The following is a 20644-nucleotide window of genomic DNA, read 5'->3' as shown; positions in this document are numbered from 1 at the left end:
TAGTGGATATCTTTCTTTTGTACATATATTTGTATCCCCACACCAATTATGATATCGGTGCAGGCGAGGAATTGGGGATACGGGGAGGATGTTGTCGTGGTGTGTAATCAATAAACATTAGTTTCAAAATTTGACACCCACCCAACAGTGCCGCGGTTCGATTAATATTTCATTTCTGCGAGGGGTTCCTCACGCCGTCACCTGTGCGTTTCCCCGCAGAGCGCGTGGTGAGATGGGTGCGTCCTCGCAGCTCCATTACACTTCTACAAACTACACACAGAAATGAAGCACTCTTTCTTAAGAGTTCAAAGACAAAGACCACAAAAAAAGTACTGCCGAATATGTGTTTGTGTGTCTGTTAAGTTATTCTTATTTGTTTTCTGCCATTGCTGTACGCACGCAATTTTGTGGGGATGTCTTCCTACATAAACGTTTCCCGGTTTTTGCTACGAGCGCGAACCTGAGCGCGAATCATTATGGCAAAGAGCAAGAAACAATAAGAAATTAACAGCAAAAAAAAAAACAACAAAACCTCTGTCGAGAAAGGGAAACGAAAAACAACCAAGATAACAGCAGCAGCAAAAAACCTTTCGCGCGGACGAGAAATTCGTCTTCAGCCCACAGAAGGCGCCCACCACCCGCACTGTAATGCTTTTTTTTTTCTTTTTGCTATCGTAGCTATGAACCCCTCGAAACTGCGAGACGCTACTTCGCACCTTGTCACCGCAGAAAACCGCAAGCGCCATCCCAGTGCCCGCCGTGGTCAAGCTCCCATCGATCGGCGTTGATATAATTTAATCTTATCGTGTCGACGAGCGACCACTGGCCGGGTTGTGGGGAGGGATATTGGGAAGTGAGCGATGCGATAACGGTAACGGGCCCTACAGTACGGCACAGAAACCGGACCGGTGTATGGCCGAGGGCGCCAATATAAGGGGGGGACCCTCGTGGGTTTTTGTTGTTGGTTGTTGTTCTGTACTTAAGTCACTATAATTGTTTGGAACGAATAGAGTTGTCAAAAAGTGGCGCTAAATACTGCAAGAAGGTGTACAGTAGTGAGGAGGAAAAAACATGTTTTTGAGGATCATCTTTAGATATAAAAATATGATGGATAGTATTTTTTGGGAAGCGTGATCAACTTCGATGTCTATAAGAAATTTCTTAAAGTGTTCTAGTTAAGAAACGAAGACTAAGGACTTCGGAGAAATATGTAGTTCTCATTTTTGGAGAAGATCCTAGACATAATCAATAAACATTGGGATATGTATGACATACGAATAGAATAAGCGCTACTTAAAAGATTTACATTCCACTTAGTAATCTGAGTATATCCAAATGTACTAAACGTACAATTGGAGTTTAAATTAAGGGCTAATAATAATTGCTTACAATGCGCAAGTACGAAACGAAAAATGCACCCAACAAACAAACTGCACGAGCTCAATACATTATTTCATGCAATTAATTTCCGCATTCTTCGCTTATCTTGCGCCCTGCATCAGTGTTGCACCCTGTCTCGCTGTTTTTACCCCTTATACGTTCGTACGACTCCCCCTCGCAAAAACCTCGCGTCTACTCGGACACGCACACTCTTCACAGTTACCGAGAAACACTCAGAAACTGTAGGCTCTGGGATGTACTTTCGGTGCACAAGAGCACCGATAATGACGCCGTGGTGGCGATGTTGCTGCTGCTGCTTCGGCTGCACTTCTAAATGTGAATCATGCCGCAAGCATCTCGATGGGTTGCCCCACTTTATTTGCTCTGCATTTGATTTTGTACCTCGTCCTTTATGTGGACGACTTTGCTGAGAGTCTGTGTGTGTTCTGTAGTTGACCTAGGCTACCGGGATGTTCAAGAATAAGGAAGTTCTTTATCCTTATTTTTTCCCCCATTTATGCAATGAAACTTTTGGACGCGAGTTTCAAACACCAATCGTGGTAAAGCTTCGAGTTTTCCAGTTTTTTTTCGTGTTTTATTGCTTTTATTGGCGACAATTGGCGGCGCATCAACAGGCCTTCCCTAAAGGCGTCTGCCTGTTGCTTGATTATCGCCGATCACGGCAATTTGGTTCGTTTTGATTCGATTGGTCATTAATCGGAGCCGGTTGATTTCGCCGAATTTCTATCGTATGTTTCTGTTACACTGTCGAACGCGTAATGTGCCATAAAAGTGTGAAGTTCTCGTAACTTAATGGGAAAATTTGTTTACTTTGATAGTTGAGAAGATGGTTGCAAAAACAAACTGGAGCACGTACGGAATCATATATGACACGTTCCCTTTTTCGGAAATGGATTTCTATCTTTCTTTTCTGTTTGTTGTTGAATATTTGTTGAATTTTCAAGAATTTCTGAATCAAACTTTCTCCCTTTGGTTGGGTGATACATCTTCCTTTTAGATGAATCAACCAAGTGGAAATTTCCATTTGTGTCCCCTGAAAATGTTTTTTTTCTGCGGCATTGTCACTAACTAACGAACATTACACGCTACATCTTTCTGCTGTTTCTTGATAAAGAATTTTTTGTCTCAAAAATCACCTTCCAGAACGTCTAACCGGGCGGGGGAATTCCCTTTTTTCGGTGGTACGCGTACCTCTGCTGCCTTTGTTAGTTGTCAGCCGACAGGCGACATGTGTATCACTTCCGACATTTTCTTGCCATTTACTCACCTACATAAGGTGAAACAAATTTCTCGGTATTGCTTAATCAAAATCAGTATCAGTGATAGCTGATTGTTCAGTTGTTGGGGAATTATGCCATCTTATTATTTTAAAATGAATCACTCAAATTAATAAAGAATCCTTAAACAAAACCGCTTGCAAGCTGTGGCTGACTTGGCGAGGAAATTCAGGGACGGGGATAGGCTGTATGCAGGACAAGGCAGACAATTATCAAACGAATTGCAGGCGAATCTGTTTCGAGAGGTGATATTAATATTAAGGCAAGCTGACGGACCGCTTCAATGACATTCCACAATGCGGTTGGCTGTTTGTTGTTGACCTCCGGAACGCTGCATAAGCGCTTATTTGCCAAGCGCATCGCACGATGGATTGTTTTATTGTCATGCAGCCGAAGTAAGCGACTGGCCATCGATGGTGGTGATTGTATTTGATGCAATAAATTACATTGTTGCACCTATATATACGCTGAGTGCATTGATTCATGGTGATGAGTCTATGGGAAAAATATGCTAAATCCCTGTCAAGTTGGAGGGTGGTTTTTTGGGTTGGAGAATTGTTTTTCGGACAGACAGTCTGGAAGCTTGATCGTAGGTCGAATAATGATTTATTCTAATTAAATCCCATTGCTATTACGTGCAATTGAAGGCAGGTGGCACAGTGACATGACATTGAAAAAATCCTAAATGTAGAAAATTTTATATAAATCATTTACATTAATGAACTACACAGGAAGTCTTTACTATAGATGATTTTGATAGCTCAATGTGCTTAATTTTTCTTATCGTTTTTTTCCAAAATTCGCCAAAGTCCAGCGAAGAAAATTGACTCTCCAACATTCAAGTATAAACGCTATAATAGTGTATCTGTAGTGCACTACCTGTTCATGAATTTCAGTTTAATTATAGCAAATGAATTAGGAATGAACTACAAAAACGGACGAATAAACATTAGCTAACGATAGGCAAATGGGCAATTTTACAAAAAAAAACCTTTCTTCTTTTAAGATCAATGAAATATACTAAAAGCAGGTCTTTATTTAGTGTTCTACTTCCATAGAAATGATGAACAACCTTCAAAGAAATCTTTTTTAATGAATATCTTGCTTTATAGATACTTATAGCACATACGACTTGAAGTTAAATTTTTGTGTTAACATAATTGACTTAAATTTGTCACATAAGCTTCCACAAGCTTTGATCTTCGAAAATGAACCAAATGGAATTTTTTATGACGTTTGGTTCTTTGCTCCTAAGACGTTTGGTTTTTTTTTATCCTAAGACGTTTGATTCTTTGCTCCTAGGACGTCTATCGGTCACAGATTTAGAGCATTTGAAAACGTCTTCAAAAAAGTTGCTTAAACAATCGTAAAACCAAAATACATCTTCACATTTTCCAATCTGCACGTGAAACTTGAAGGGTATAAGCTTCTAACTCGCGAAAAGCGTACTCGCGATGGTGTGCTTGATGGTTGCGTTCTTAAAGTAAAAACATATTGACATGCACTTGAGCGCTACCACCCAGCGCGGCCATCCTTTCGCCCTCTCCGCCGCACAACTATGTGCACGTTGTGTCCGTATTTGTCTTTTCCCATCACGCTTCAGCTCGTTTTACTCGGGTTTAGTTTTTTTTTTTTGCTTGTCCACCATCCTCCTTGAAAGGACCGAAGAAAAACAACTCCCAACTCCCAGCCAGCGAAGAGGAGAAGGGAAATAGGGCTCGAGAGTTATCCTCGCCGTACGGCGATGTGCACCGGCGTAAAAGTGCAGCAGCCCCCACGTCGCGGTGGCAAAAACGACACACTCTAGTCAACCATGTGAAATACCTTCATGTCGCTTTTCTACGCGCAGCAAAACTCGGCCATCCGTTTCCGTTGCGTGCAGGGATGAGCAGTACGTGTAGCAGAACTTCTACCAAAAGACTTCAGACGTGAGTTCTTGCGCAAAGTAGCAAAAGCATTCTAACGTACACAGCCGCTATACGGTATGCGGATGCTGTTTATTTGTTTATGATACTTCGCGCAGAAGTGTTGCGGTTTTGGGGACTGGAGCGACACTGAGCGACACATGAGAGAAAGAAGAAAAAAGAAACAAACAAAAAACAGTGCACCAAAATGCAATTCTCCAAAGGGCGAGGGAGAGATTCCCGGGGGAAATGGTGAATGACGCCAAAGATGGTGGTTCGGGTTTTTCCTTCGCGCAGAAGAATTGGAAGAAAGGTTTTCGGAATGCTTTTGCTCTTTCGCCATCTCACGCTCTTTGCCTTTCCAACATTGCCACGGTTTATTGCGGTGAAGAGTAGGAAAGGAAAAGACCCTCCCAAGGGGGAAAACGCAAGTTGAAAGTGGGTGGGATGGGATTTCGTTTACGTAGTACGATTTCGTTTGCTTTCTCCCGCCCCCCCCGTCGTATGCGTTTTCTTCCTTTCTTCGTTTTGCATAATTTGATGTCGCATCATATTTCTTCGCTTTTGAGGCACCGATGTCGCCCTGGCTTCGCCGCTTCGTAAGGAAAGAAGAAGCCTAGCGTCTTCAAGCGGAAGGCTTCGTTGCGAAAATAAACCTCCCCCCCCCCCGGTCCGGGAGCAATGTGTGGAACTGTGAAAACCTTCCTTGGCCATTCTACCGCACAGAGCAACAAAGTCATCTCCGGTCGGGGGAGGTTTTTATTTTTTTTTTTGGTTTTGGCACAGAACAACTTAAAGAACGAAGGAGAACGAAGAAAAAAAAATAGTAAATAAAGAAAAAATAAACGAGACTCCGGTTGAAACCAACAAATACGTGGTGTGGTACAATAATATAAAAGTGAATTGAAATAACAAGCACCCGCGTGCCTCGTACCCAAAAAGGCACGAAACCCTGCGCCTGCTTATGATGTATGAGCGCTCTCTAATGCAATTCCATTCAATGAATTTCGCCCAAGAATGTCTTTGCAGCAGTGGTCCCTCCCCGCGGGGGGGGGACATGCTGGAGGATGGCAAAACGTACCGGGTTGCGCCGGAGGGGGCGTTCTTGTCGTCCAGACTTTCTGGCGGACAATGCCATGGCGTTGGCGGTTGTGTAGTGTACGTGGCTTTTCGTTTTGGGATGTTGAATTTTTATCGAGAAAAACGAGTTTCACATGCTGCTTCCACGTAACTGGATCCCATTGTCGCGACCTACTTGCTTTGTGTGTGTGTACTAAATGTGTCTCCGGATGCCGTAAGGATAGACACCCTCAAGCTCCCGGGAGTGTCAAAGAGTGAACATTTTGGAAAATTGAAACACTTCCTTCCTTGAATCTTGCGGCGGAGTCTGCCACCGAATGAGAGGGAGAGGGAGGGGGACGAGGAGGACAATAAACTATCTCGTGAAGGATAAATAAATAAACACCAGGATGGGACAGATCGGGCATCATCTCCTACTGGAGGCCATCGTCATCATAGCCATCGTTGGTGGGCCATCTCAATATCTAAAACGCTAACAAACGGTCGATGGCAAATAGATTAACTGTAAGTAAATGGTACGAGCTCATCACCTCTTGGGTCGGATCACACACGAGTTCCGATCCCCCCCCCCCCTCGGTATGCCACTTGAGGTCCGATGTTGTCATGTCAATAATTGTGAATGACCGTCCCGGTGCGAATTACCTACCACCAGCGTGTAGCGGAATTGGACGTGATTTCATTGATTTGTTCAATTTCGGTATTTTGCGCGTCCGGATGTCTTACAAATGAGATCATGCTCAAGGGTGAACGGCGGCGTCGGCGGCACTCAGGCTACCAAGGACCTAACCTGTACTAATTGCCCGATCAGTAATCGGCAATTTTGTACGTGTCTTTGTGTGCCTGTGTGCTGTTTATTATGAATCATTATTTACCAATTCCATCATTTTATACGACAATTTTGTTCCGGCCGCGGGCCTACCCGCCGGGATTCGCGTTTGAAGATTTAGTGTTGAAGCTGAGTGTTTGGGAAGCTTTGTAAAGTACAATTGATTGATCAAACTCCCGGATTTTGAATTCATCATTATCACAAAAAGAACTCAAAGAAAAAGAAAAAAAAACGCAATAGTCGTGTGGGTTCGTTTGTTTTTTGGTTTTTGCACTCAATTCAAATTCCATACGAAATGTTTGTAGTTACCGCCAAAGGCGCGTGCAATCGTATCAATGTCCATTATGTTAATTGTCCATTATGTCAGTAGGGGGATACTTTTTTTTTTTGTTGGGTGGAATATTTTCCTAACTAAACACGTGTTAACCTTCGACATTGTGTAAAATATGTTATTCATTATTGCGTCCTTTAAATTCAATTTCATTTTCTTCTGTTTTTTTATGTTTGTTTGTCATACATATGACTCTTTGTTCTTGATACTGTTCTTGTTTCTGTTTTATATATTTTTCAAGCAACAACATCGTTTTCCAATCTGAAAACATTTTTGTTTCCTTATTCATTTGTTACGTCTAATTTTTTTTGCTGACGTGGGTAATTAAATTGAACGAAAGCCAGCCAGGGGCGGCCCCGGTGGTGTAGATGATAAACGGCGCCGGTCCACACGGCTTTAGCGATTTCAAATCCCATCCGGACCGTAGCAAGGACTGACTATCCGGCTGTGTGGTAAAACAAATCTAGTAAGCCAGAAATGGCCGGCGTGATCTTAGAGATCGTTAAGCTAAGAAAGAGAGTAAGCCAGCCTATGACAGGCTAACGAATTGTTAAGGTGTTAGTGTCACAAAACAAGAAGATGCATTAAAATAAGTAAAATGCCTAAATGTAGATGTAAAAATAATCGTTAATTCTTTATTTGCTTGAAATTATACAGAATTTAAATTTATGCTCAATAGGATAACGGTTACATTTCTAGTCATTTACGGTTACATTCTAGTCTAGTCATTTAGCACGCATTTCTAATTATTGGTAATTTTCCAATTTTCAATGATGTACTTTTTGCCAAAGGATGAAGTATAATTATTACAAACTTGATTTAATATAAAAAAAATCAACAATTGTACGTTATCCTTCGTCAATAAAACACCAAACGTTACCAGTTATAGGTAAAGTTGCGTCTATTTTGTACAACACTGTACAGGGGGGATGAAATGTGTACGAAGCTACTCTTCGTGTCGACTTCGGGAAAGGCATGCGAGTAGACAGAGCAGGAAAGCTAATCGATGCAACATAGATGCATCTCCCTTTTTCCTACAGGACTGAGCAGTGCGATAATTCGAACATTGTGCGCACTCTTCACTCCAATAGCAATTTTCATCAACCCCTATTGAACCAGGGATGGAAAACTTTTCGTATGCAAAGGTTTTTGATTACCGAATGTGCGAACATGGTACATGTATTTTTGGTGATTATGAGAAATATGCTTTTCAATGCAAGATTTTTTGTAACCTTATCGTAGATGAAGATTTGGATGCGTACATTTAATGACTTAAAGGTGAATAACAACGGATTTATATCATTCTTAATAAGCACTGAAGGTTTAAAAAATCTTTTCAAGATAATAGTTTATATTTTGAAGCATTTGTATCCTTACATAGCACGCACTAAATGTAAACATAATTCGTTAATTTAATTAAAAATAACTATTACGGCCCGTATTGATTGTTCATCACTGCATCACTGCCACCTTCGGGCGCTCGAATGCTTACGCGCTCTTTCTCTCTCTCTCGCTCTCGGAATCTCTCTCTGTTTCGCTTTCTTTCCCACCACGCGTTCGGGGCTGCGCGTCCGAAGATGCAACGAACGCAGAAAAATCTCCGGTGTGTGGCGATGCCATGTGTGCCGTGCGTTTTAAATCGCGTTCAAATCTTCCGACCGACGGTTTGTGCTTGTTCGCCCCCTGTGCTTGGTAGGGTGACGGTGTATTCGCGATCGCGCAATCCAGTTCGAAAAAAGGACGCATTTCTCAGCGTTAATAAACCGCGTGCCTGTGTTTTGGCGTGGAAACGGTTTTTTTTCCCCCGCGGCCGTCGAGGACGGGGTTGTGTGTGAAGTTTTTTTACGTGGTGTTGTAAATTTCCGGTGTAAGGAATCTCGAAAGTTTGTTCAACAGGAGTGTGAAGTTTTAGTGCGTGTAAAGAAAGGAGACAATATAAAAATTGGTAAAGTGAAATTTTTGGGGAAAAATAACACAAAAACGAATAAATGTGGAGCTCACAGAAGGGTGGATGTTCAGAGACCGGTTTGGTGGAGCTTTCAGAACCAAAGGTGTAGAGTGTGGAAGCCTACCCATACCGTGTCCTAAATGATGCTGTGGTTGTGCCTTGAAACTATTAAAAGTTCAAATTTAGAAGAATTGGAACAGAAAATCAATCCACTTGAAAAATCTTTTCATCGAAGCAATCCATAGCTCTAACGCAGTGCAAAGGAAATTGCCTCCTTGGATGGATGGTACCGGTAGACAAGTTTGGTAGCATGTACATACGCACTATTCTTAGTGCCGACGCTGGCGAGGACATTACGCCGACGTCTTTCTAAAACAGCAACTTCCCTCAAGACGTATTAGAAGAACTAGTGTATGTGTATGTGTGTGTGTGCGTTTCCGAATCCTTCTCGAATTCGAAAGCTACCACAGGAACGTTCTCTCCTTCCAGGATGTGTGTGCGCGATGTAAGCAACCTCCACTGTGGCCGCGAGGTCGGTGCTTTTTGACAGGATTTCTTGCGTGATGTTTTGGGGGGAGAGAAATATAAGCTATAAAAAGTAAAACATCCTACAGCAACCAACCACTGCTGTAGAGCGCATGAGAAGATGAGGTGATGGAACGCTAGAGTGAATAACCGAGAGAAAGGAGATGAGGAAAGTATTGACGCGATGTGAATTTGGGGTGGGGTGGAGAAAGAAAACGCATGTTATTTCGCGTATGTGTATGTGTTCGCGCGTGTGTGTGCGTGTGTATGTATTTTGCTCGACTTTTTACCTGGAATTTTTCGCGGCATCGGCGGCGTGGTGGCACATTTTTTGTTCTTCCTTGCAAACCCCAATCTAGTTTGTTTGTTTATTGCTTTGCTACTTTTGAAGGGGTTGTTTTTTTTGTTTTTTTTTTTGGTTTCCCTTTGTGGGAAGAGCGTTGTGTGTTGCATTTTAGCGGGAGGATGTTGGAGGCCAAAATCGATTTGCGAGACGGTTGTGTCCGGTGTTTTATGATGATTGGCCCTCCCCCGGTTTTGCGTTGCACTGTGGCGTTGATTGACCGTGTTTTGTTGTTGATGGTGCTTAGTTGAACGATTTATTTTTTTCGGTTTCTTTTTTTTGGAGGTAATTGTGAGCATGTGAGCTCTGAATATATTTTTGTTTTTTCTTCTTAAATCTCGTGTCATTTTTGAACGTGTTGCTGTGATTCTTTTTATTGTGAAATGTTGTTACCGTTTAAGATTTGTTTTGCACTGGTGTTGGAGGCGAAGAAAATACGACGAATTATGGTCGTATAACAAATCCCTAACAAATAGGGATTTATGGTGTGAATGATAACAAATTGAATATTTTATGCACTTCCAGCATCTTTAAACATCGAGTAACGTGCGTTACAACATAACACTTTTTACACTGTTACAAACAAAAAAAGGATGCAATGGCACAAACAAACCGTTTAGCGGCGACATGCTACTAGACACGGGACAAAACAGCCACAACTGCTGCTGGGGTAGCCTGAATCCTGTTTTTCATCGTTCTATGACCCCTTTCCCTGCTGTCCCCTGCTGCTGCAAGCGCAAGGATGCTGGGAACGGGAACAGCTTTGACGTACCCGCGTACACGGGATGTTTTGCGATGACAGCAAACACACATACACACAGGTGTTGGTACGAGTCTCGACTCTCGTACGGCAGATCGGAAGATTCCGAGTTTAATGCGCCGTTCCCAGTTTGATGTACGTGGTGGCCGCACGAGATGGGTTCAGGGTTCAGCAAACCTGCCCTTTTGATGGTGGGCCCCGAAAAGGAGACGAAAGAAAAAAAACACGGAAAAAGGACGAACACGCATACACACAAACCAACCGGATCCAGTAGGAAACGGGAAGCTCCTCCGCGTGGCATGACCCCTTTTTTTTCGTTGTTGTTGTTGTTGTGGTACGAATCCGTATGATTAGCATTTTCTTCCCCTTCTCTCTTTATCATCGTCTATTGTTGAATAGGACAAAAAAAACTAAAACAAGAGGGGAAAATCTAAAAAGCAAAGATGTAAATTTTAAGGAGAGAAATGCTGGTAGTTCGATAGAGTACTTTTTGTTTTCTAAACGAACAGACAGGATAGTAAGAAAACCAAGATTAAATAAGATGATATAGAAGCAAGTGTGTGTGTGTGAGTGTCTGATGATGCTGTGGTTTATATAACAGTTGGTGCATATCGCTATACAAAAAAGGACATCCGTGTGTACGCAAATGCCACGTGTGAAACTCCCCTGTTAGTGTGAGTGTTTCGCTCTCTCCATCTTTCGTTCTCTCTTACTCTCTCCCCTTACGATGGTGTCCTGTTTGATGTGTTTGTTTTGTCTTGCCCGTTCGTGTCGTTCTAAATATTGGAACGAGATTTCGGTACACTACAAACCACAGGTTTTTTAACCTTTTTTTTGGTGCTGTTATTTCCACGGGAGACAGACAGCTTTCCCGCGCGTAACTCCAATTCTGGATGAGCTACCCCGCTCCCAAAACGGCCTCCCCTTTCCCCCCCGCCCCCTTTTGCATTTCTCCACTCTGGGTTTGAACCTGTTATGCCAACTTGGGTGAATTATACAACACTTGCAATTGATTTATCGATTTGTGGTATTTCTTTTTTTTTCTTTCTATTATTAATTTCGTATTTGCTCTGCTCCATTTCAATTTCGTTTCCGTGCAGTTACGTCAGCATTATTTGGTGGGGGAATTATTGGGCAAAAGAAGAAAAACAAGGACTCAATTGCCGGTTGTAAATTTAAAGCCCATTTAATCAACAAAAAAAATACTTTTATCAAATCGGAACGAGTGAAGTGCAAGTGTGGTGTAAGTTTCTTATTCAACAAAAAAATCGCGTGAAAAGTGAAAATACACATAAAAGCTTTATAAAAGGCATCGTGAAAATAGTTTGTTTTCTTCCCTTCCCGCAAAAAAACGGATGCACAACAAAAAAGGAAGACGTGAATAAACAACAGCCTCAGGAAAAGAAAATAGGCTGAAGTATGTGATGAAGTGTGGTGAAAATGTGTTAAAAATAGAGCAAAATAAAAAAAAAACGGTGACAAAAGTGGCAGTAAGAAAATCCGTTCTTGGGTGTGTGTGTGTGTGTGTGCGGGGAATGAATTCTTTGCTAAGAGAATTGTCCTGTGACCCAAATTAAATAGTCTAGTGTGTCCTTCCGGCGTGCAGCCAACAACACACGCAAGAGCAAACAAAGTGAAGCGACAACTGAGCTGAGAATATCCTTCCCGTTTTTTTTATCGCCCGTCCGGAACCATTCATTCATTCTGTCCCCTGTGCCTGTTGCTTGACATAATACGAAAACAACACGAAAGTGTTGCTTTGCCATAGTGTTTGTGAGTGCAAGTGTGTGTGTGTGTGTTTCGATATCATTTTTTTGTTGTAAAAAATCCAGTGTGTGACAAGTGGGCCCAAGACGCACGACTCCCAGATGCTGATACCCACGTGTTAATGTAATCCTCTTTGTGTGTGTGTGTGTGTGTGTGTGTGTGGGCGCGTGTACGTGTGTGGCGTACGTGCGTACCCCTGGCACCGTGTGTCCACCAAAACGAGAGGGAAGGGGGTGGTTCGTGTGCAATGTGGTGTAGCAGGTGCAACGCGATTTCACAATCGATCGAGGATCGCGGACGCCGCTTACCGTCCACACGGTCTGCTACAGTGCATTCCTCGCCCGCGGTCCTATGCAACGGCCTGACGAATGCAACCTGCGCGCCCCGCCACCCAGTATTGCACTATTGAAGAAACAAACACAAAACCCACAAGAAAAAAAGTACAATGAGGCCAAATAAATACGATGTAAGTATTTCCCAAAAAAAAAACGCTTTTTACTGGGTTTACCATTAGCGTTCGTGCGCGTGTATGTGTGCTTTTAAGAAAACTCCGTAAAGCAAATAAGTACAACTAATTATTTACGTGCATTTAGAAGCATGATCGAGTGTTTTATAATTATGCAGAGTAAAGACATTTTTAGCATTCCTTTATATGCTGCTCGGCGAATACTAACGTGAAGAAAATGCATCACATACGATCACGTTTTCATGCTTTGTCAATTTGTCATCATTGGATTGAAGTTGATGTTTGCGGTGTCGGATAATGAGACAATGCTGTGCCAGATTTCTTCAATTTCTGTTGTGGATCGCCTAACCACATTAAGGCTCATACGTAGATATTACTTACGTACAATTCTTTTGGTGGGAAATTCCTGTTCTGAGTTCCTATTCCGAGAGTATCTAAATAGGCTATTTTGCTGTGTATCTTTCCAAGAAATCCAAGAAATTATCCAACATAGAGAATTCCTTTTTCTAGTGAAGGTCTGATCGATATTTGATTATGTGATCATTGACAGATATATTGGGTTCTCCTGTTCTAGGACGTAATTCTTTGATCTCAGAAATTCACATCCAAAACAGTGATGCTCTGGGAAGTAGGAAAACAGAGTAAATTATTGATACTTGCTGCACATGTCCTGTATTTGTCAGAGAAAACAATAAGTTAATGTAATCATAAGGATGTTAGTGAATTTTCTTAGCAATACACTTCGATACCTTAACTTTTGGGGTACGATGTGGGTCTTCTGTGCGAATCGGAGTATCAGGAGATCTTCTTATATTTCGAAATGTGCTCCACAAGAAGTAATGCACACAAGATCGTAGTAGATGATCCTAATTGTTTGAATATTCGACCTGTCCTAAATCTTGAAGATGTGTGTAGACCTAAGGCTAGACTTCTTTCGAATGAATGTACAATCTCCAGATATCTTCAGAATCAAGGCTTCAAGGCTTCAAGGTTTTAGAGAAATAAGACATCAAGGAAAATTGAGGAGTGATCGAAATCAAAAACCGTGTCCCACATTCTTTGTCATGAGAATTGTAATTAACCTGTGTAAAAAATATCTTTTCGTCGAAAATATCGTCATCACCTTTCCTTGTACCAACGTGTACCATGTTAACCTTCAAGTTGAAGGCTATATTTGTTCGTCATGTGGTTTTCGATTCTATCAATATACGCAAACGTTTATTTTTGGCTACATTCAAGAATAAATCGTTCGCCGGAGACATTTTTGTTTTTCGAACGGCATTTGCAAATTGCAACTGAAATACCTTCTTCCTCCAACCGTATCGTTTCTCTTGTCTCGGCCTATCAAGATTGATCGAATTGTTGTGGGTACTAGCATGCTGCGCAGGACGTGTTTAATTCCGTCAAATGGCACCCAAATCTGGCGCTAAGTGGTTGCCATGAGAAACCCCCCTGATTGTTGTTCTTTTTTTTGTCGAGCATCAAGCAAGACCGAGTACGAGAGGAAATATTTGTTTCTTGGGGTAGGCGAGAAAATGTCACCGATTATATCAACCACACAGACACACATTATCGTTCGAACTGCAAAGAAGGGCACTGCGGAAAGCAATCTCTCAGGGTGGTCTATTTGTCTATGACCATTTCTCTGTCCGTCTGGTCACCCCCCCAGTGGCCACCATCCGGTATAGACCTTTTCGGCATTTGCGCTATTCTTGCCCAGCAGGCCGCCGGGGTGTTCTCGCCCATCGACGAACGTGTAGGTTGCCCTTCATATTTATTGCATTCGGATTTTATTGGACAGATGCTTTTATTATTATTTGATGATGATCATCACATCACAAGGCGCTGGTTGATTCCATTTGCCTTCTGTTTTGTTGCTGTTGTTTTTTTTTTGCTGTGTTCCATGCTTACGGTGCGGTGTGGAGATTGTGGGATGGTAGCGAAAAGCAAATCAAATACAGACAAATTTATGTTGCTCTCGATTCTCAACACAGCCACCACCGCAAAACGTCTTGGCCCGCCATTTGCCATATCGAACCCTTATTGTTTGCCGTCACAGCATCAGAGCAGCGGGACAGAGCTGCGATTGATTGATTTGATTTATTCGAGACATTATAACCTCTAGCATTGATATCCATTTGATTCCTTGCTCCGTATCGAATACCCGACCGACCCGAAAACGATATTCAAGGAGGTTTCGAAAAAAGAAAGAAAAGGAATAAAATCAGTTTATTGCAAAAAGTCTAAACCAGGGAAAAAGGTTACAGTTAAATGTTATTACCAAGTTCAAATATTCATCGCTAACCGATGTCATCGAGGCTTTTTGGAATCACTCAAAAAATGACGACTCTATGGTGTTTGTGTTTTGCAAATGAAGGAAATGCAATCATATTTAACATTAGTACCGGAATGCCTTAACGTCACTGAAGGCCGTCAAGAGTTCAATTCGTTATGAGTTAGTTATTATTACCTCAGCAAACCGAAGTTCTAGTTGTTATTTGACCTCATTTTACAGCCAATTCAGAGTAAACATTAAATGTCTAACGAAAGAGAGTGGGACAGAACTCGGTTATATTCGATACGTTGGTTGAAACTCTTCACAAAGTTGGAGCAAAAGCAATTCGTTGTTTTTATGTGAACTTCAAGATTTCGAATGATTCGGATGTTAAATCATTGAGAAGGTAGCTTTATAATCACTCGCGAAGTTTGACATTACAAGAAATAGATGCGTCCAAGATACTTATCCTAAATGGTGGATAGATTATCCATCTTTAGTTATTGGAGATTCTGGCGAGTTACTACAAACGTTTGAGGTCTAGTCTGATAGAATAGCATACCTAGTATGAGGTATTGGATCTTTTCATCTTGATCTTTGAATTTACTGTTTGTTCTTTTGGAAGCAACTCATAATAAACGATGTCTTTCCAATCCCACCAAACGCTTAGAACAACCTTCCTGGTGTTAGAAGTTTTGTTACTATTTAAGGTTTTTAGTATTCCTCAAATTTCTCTCTCTTGCTTGAACTTCGTATTATCATTCTATGCACTGTTTTATGATATATTGTGTATTATCTTTTTTGTCACATATTGATCTATCCATTAGGAAATGTTGACGTTTAAAATCGTTTTCCAATAAATAAGACATGAATTTCTTGCGAACATTCCGTCGAACAGATTTTTGTCGTTCGCTTTGTTTATAACGTCTTAAATGGCGTTCTAGTTTTCTAGTCCGGTTGTTCAGACTACAAACATCACTCGCGATAAGTATTACAACACGGTGTTCTGTAAATCGTGTGTCCAGTGTTACACTTCTGTCGTTCCAAAGTGCGTAAAATGATTGGCACTAATAGATAATTTGAACCCTCGGAGCATGTCCCATCATCCGTCTCAGCGTCTAGCAGTTGGTTCCGGTTGTAATTTTATGCTTTTACGCCTTTCTGTTTTTGTGAGCTCTTCCCGATAGATAAGAAAATCTAAGCGGGAACACAGGAAAGTGCGTAGCTCAAATGCGCAGGTGGTTCATGCTCGTAAATGAGCTCGTGGCGCTAGTGTGTCCGAGGGCACTAAATTGATGGTGGAACACCACACGTCTTTTGTCGAGTGGCGTTTGGTGGATAAGCGGGGGAGATAGAGAGAGAGAAGAGAGAGGTACCAGATAAGATCGTCATTGTAATGTAGCGACTAAATCGAACCATTTTGTCCATAACGTTGCTAATCTGATTTACTTTTCAAAACACACTAGCAGGAACTTTGAGAAGTTTTGCGCTTTAAAGGCGACATTATCTGAAACAATAATGATGGCTACCTTGTTTTTGTTGCAAAATTCCCAATCCACGTTAAACCTTGGTTTAAATGTGTAGAGCGATCGGTTCCTTGGAGATTAAAAAATCTAACTTCACTTAGAAGTAGCAGACCACCATCATCAGCACCCCAAACAGCATGCGATTTGATGAATGCACGCGTGGCCACCTTCACCCTAAATCTGCTCCCGGTACCAATTTCATTGCGCTCTCAACCTCTCTCAGCCGTTTGCCCTTTTGCCCTTTTTGTGTCTGCGCGTAAATCAACTTCCTCTTCCGGTGCAACGTGCTCCGACGGGTCGACCTCGTCCGGGCCATAGCATAATGCTTTGCAAAACACACAAACTGAGTGCAGTGTCCGGTTCGTTGTTCAAATCCAACCCTCCTTTCCTACCCGACTAGGATGAGACAAAACAATTGCAGTATTCTAGTTGTTGGCAGCAGCAAAGCTTCATTTTTTTTTTCATTCTCAATCAGCTCTACCGCAATTGTTCTGCTGAACTCTCGGCTGGTTTTGCATTTTTCCATCATCAACCCTTCGTGCATCAATCCTTAACCTTCTAAACAACAGCTGAAGCGCATTGTGACATTGATCGTTGACGGGATGTGTTTTGAAGTTTGCTTATTTCTGCTCGTCTATATCTCATGTCTATACACGTTATGATCGAGATCTTTTTTTTTGTATCCACTAAGAAGGCCAGACAGTAAGTTTTAACGATCGAGAATTACACTGCGCGGCCATCTTGGAGTGTATGACCCAGACAGTTAGAGACTGTCCAGTAAGTCTGGAGTGAACCGCCACATAGCTACTCCACGCGGAGTCAACACTTGCGTCTTCTGGATGCGTGAGTCATCCTTCAGATTGCAGAAATTGCATTGGTTCGAGCGCATGATGTGTGAACGGGTTTCGCGGACGACTTTCTGTGCCATCGGCGCCGTTGGCGATCGGTTTCCTTTTGTTTTCTTGCAGACGTTTGGCGACGGATTAAGGCTTCCGATGGTTTTCCTTTCCGCCCGGGCTGAGCATGGGTTCCCGATTGGACGATGATGATGTGGTTTCCGATTTGCGCCACATCGGAAGTTAGTAGCGTTTCGGCGAGTTAACCGCAACGCGGTGTTAGTGTGTCTCCGTCCGTCAAAGCATGAAGAGTATGAACTGTGTCCTTGCTGCATGTTGCTGGGTGTTTGTCAGTAGTGTTACGATGGAGTTGTGGTTGGATGTACCAACAAATCGTGAATCTTGGGTGCCTACAGTGAAGCAGGCAACGATCGGCAAACGTTCCATTTCTCGAAGGTATGTGGCATCGGGTGCGTGTCGTGGGTCTTCTCAAATCTGGTGCCATAATAATACCTCTAGCCCTCCTCCTGGGGTGGTTTTTTCCAAATCGCTCTCCCTTTCACTTTGTTTTCCGCCTACCGTTTGATCGTGACTCGGGATTGATGTGGCCGAGAGTAGCGCTTGCGTTGTGCGGTGGTGCACCGTGTTACGTCGAGACACGACGTGAGCAGAACGTAAACAACTGTGGCAACTCTACTCCCGGCACTCTTAATGAAGCACTCTGCGGTTGTTTTGGGCCGTTTTGTTGGGCTGAGTGTACACCAACGACACCGAGCTGACACGACAATGTGTGTCCCGTCCGCAACCAGGAAAATGGTGCGCACTTTCGGTGCGGGTGTTGTACAGCACGCATACGCTTTCAACCTATTCCGCCTTTTTCGGAGGCTCTGCAAGAAGCGGGAACCGCAACCGACTGCTTTGTCGGCAATTTCGTTCGGTGAGCATATTTTCGGTCGTATGCGATCGTGCGCGGATCGTATGTAGAGACCGGTGTGCGCATCTAAGATCGAATCTTGAAGAGGACGCACCTTTGCGCGGGACATGCTCAAGAGTGGAAAACTGTTGCACACATTGGCGCAAAATTTCAAAAGGCAAGGTCATGAGAAAGGGCACACATCGGTATAAAGATCCGACGCACAAGAGCCTGGAACGGTGTACATATGCGTTCGCGTTGCAGTTGCATTCAGGAACCCAAGAAAGAGTTCGAGATGTCGAGAGTGGTTTTAGACGTGGTTTACCCTCCATCGAAGGCGCGCCGGAATGCTCGAGTGGGTGCAACAACCGTGCACCGTGTCCTAATTTTGGGTTTGATAGGGCTTTTTTTATCAGGAAAGGCACACACTATTCTTACGACAGAGCCAACGTGTATCTGTGTGTGTGTGTGTGACTGTGTTTTGGAGTATCTGCTGCAACATCGGAAACCGTGGCGTTCCCGCGGTACTATGCTCTGGGGCTCTTATCGACACGATTTGTCACACGACGCGCAGTGTGCAGGTGTTGGTGGGATTTGAGTGTTGTGTATTGATTGTTTTTACTTCACATCTTTCCACCCCATCTTGCTGTGTTTCTCCCCCATCGCTGCCCCATTGGCCCCCACGATGAAGTGTGTGCCGCCTGCGATGGTTGAGATAAGAAGCTGGGTGAACTAATTCGTCTCAGGGGGGTAAGTTGTTGTTGTTGATTCTTGCAACAGTTTTAGGGGACAAGTTAAACAAAACACGCGCGTGTAAAAAAAAAAGAAACGAACGAACTATAAAACACCAAGCTTTTTTCAAACTATCCGTAACAATTTCAATGCCCGTTTTCGATGTTTGACCAGGCTGCTCGATAAGCTTCTGTCACAGTGGTTTGCTAGTTGTCAACTGGACCGATATGCGGTACGAATTGATCTTTTTACGATCACATTCTTGTTAGCACTATCTTTGGGTGAACTGTTGTCAAGAATGTTGTCCAGTGTGTGTGTGTGTGTGTGGTATAAAATGGTTTAATAATTCTGCATTGCACTATTGCAACGCTGTTAGAATTTATGTGACGTTATTTCCCCACTTTTGCGCTTTATTTCTGCGTAACACCACTTCATTAACTTGAAGATGGAGAAGGAATTTTTATTGGTTAAGTGCCTAATAATAACTCCCTTTCATTGCTATGGTAAACGTGTATTGTTGTGCCTTTTCTAACACAAAACATCTTTCGTGTATTTTTCCTCTCGTTAAAAACCATTCGTCGCTTGCGTTGTATTGGAGTCGAGGAATGTTAGGCAATTATTTTTTTTATTACTTCGTCTCTTTTTTTTTAATGTGCATAATGCAGTAGCAAAACTGCAGTTGCTTTAAAAGAGTATAAAAAATGTGTGTAAGACACTAGCAACGACAACAAAAAAAACATCCTACCAAGCAAATGATGTCGCTGGTAGACATAAGCCCAATGGACAGCCATTGAACCGGAACAATCGTTTTCAGCTTCTCCTCGGAGTTTGTGGATGAATGAGTAAAAAAAAAACTGATGCACGCGCGGACAGTAACTATCCATCCATGAGGCGCCTTGGTGTTAATTTATTGATATGTGAATAATTTACTAATACATTCCATCGACGAAAAGAGCGGGTGTCCACCGATCGGCCGCGAACGATTGGCGCCGGGACGAAAGGCGACGATGATGATGGACACTAAACGTCTCGAGTCTCTTAAAAGCCTGAGATATGTGCCACCCCGCCACGGAACGGGCAACTGTTCGAGAACGGGATTTAATGATGATTTTCTAGTATCGCTGGTGACTCAGCGCCTCAATTGTGGTTGGTAAGAAATTCCTACATCCTTTCATGACGTCAGGGAGATGAGAATTTTTGAATTATGTTTCGATTAATCGTTGAACATTAAAACCATACTTTCATCTATGTTCATGGACGGTGTGAAAAATTGCCTTTTTACATTTAATAAGACACTAAACGAGTAAGGCAAATGTTTTATATTGCAGGGTTTTACATTTCATTTCGTGAAAGGGCTATTGCTCCAACAAACGAAATGAAGAAATTTAGCGAGTTTTATACAAACACAAAATCCTCATGTTGTGCAATATTTCTATCCGGTAACAAAAGTCGGTGTGTGAGAAAATCAAAAATATACCAATTTCCAGAAATTTCTTGCTTTGGGCAAAAATGTTCCTAAAAAAAAATAGCTTCTAAACCACAATGCTACACTACAAAGTACCGAAACCAGTATTGTTGCAAGATTGAAAATCATGAATATTCATCTACTTTTTTTTTGCTATAAGACTTGCTATAAAAAAAACAACGCGATAGTGATGCTTATTTTTCCATCGGAATTTGTTTCGTTTTTGCATCCAGTGCGGCATCAAGCAAAGGTGATCCGTAATCGTGCAC

The 20644-nt window shown here is 42.4% G+C and overlaps 1 protein-coding gene across 2 annotated transcripts in view; it reads left to right on the top strand.

The window, feature by feature from the left end:
* The window catches only part of LOC125768508 (uncharacterized), a 94280-nt gene that overhangs the window by 21021 nt on the left and 52615 nt on the right, over window positions 1-20644 (top strand). The window contains exons 1-2 of one of the 2 annotated variants that reach the window (XM_049436273.1): window positions 8319-8764; window positions 11496-12628. In XM_049436273.1, coding sequence (XP_049292230.1) covers window positions 12627-12628 — 2 coding nt within the window. In that variant the 5' untranslated portion in view covers window positions 8319-8764; window positions 11496-12626. Of the gene's footprint in view, window positions 1-8318; window positions 8765-11495; window positions 12629-20644 lie in introns of those variants that run through there. The other variant, XM_049436274.1, reaches the window with a different exon arrangement.

This window comes from Anopheles funestus, chromosome 3RL, assembly GCF_943734845.2.
Source record: "Anopheles funestus chromosome 3RL, idAnoFuneDA-416_04, whole genome shotgun sequence".
Taxonomy (NCBI): Eukaryota; Metazoa; Arthropoda; class Insecta; order Diptera; family Culicidae; genus Anopheles; species Anopheles funestus.
The sequence above is the reverse complement of the archived record's forward strand: the minus strand, read 5'-3'. Positions and strand labels throughout refer to the sequence as shown.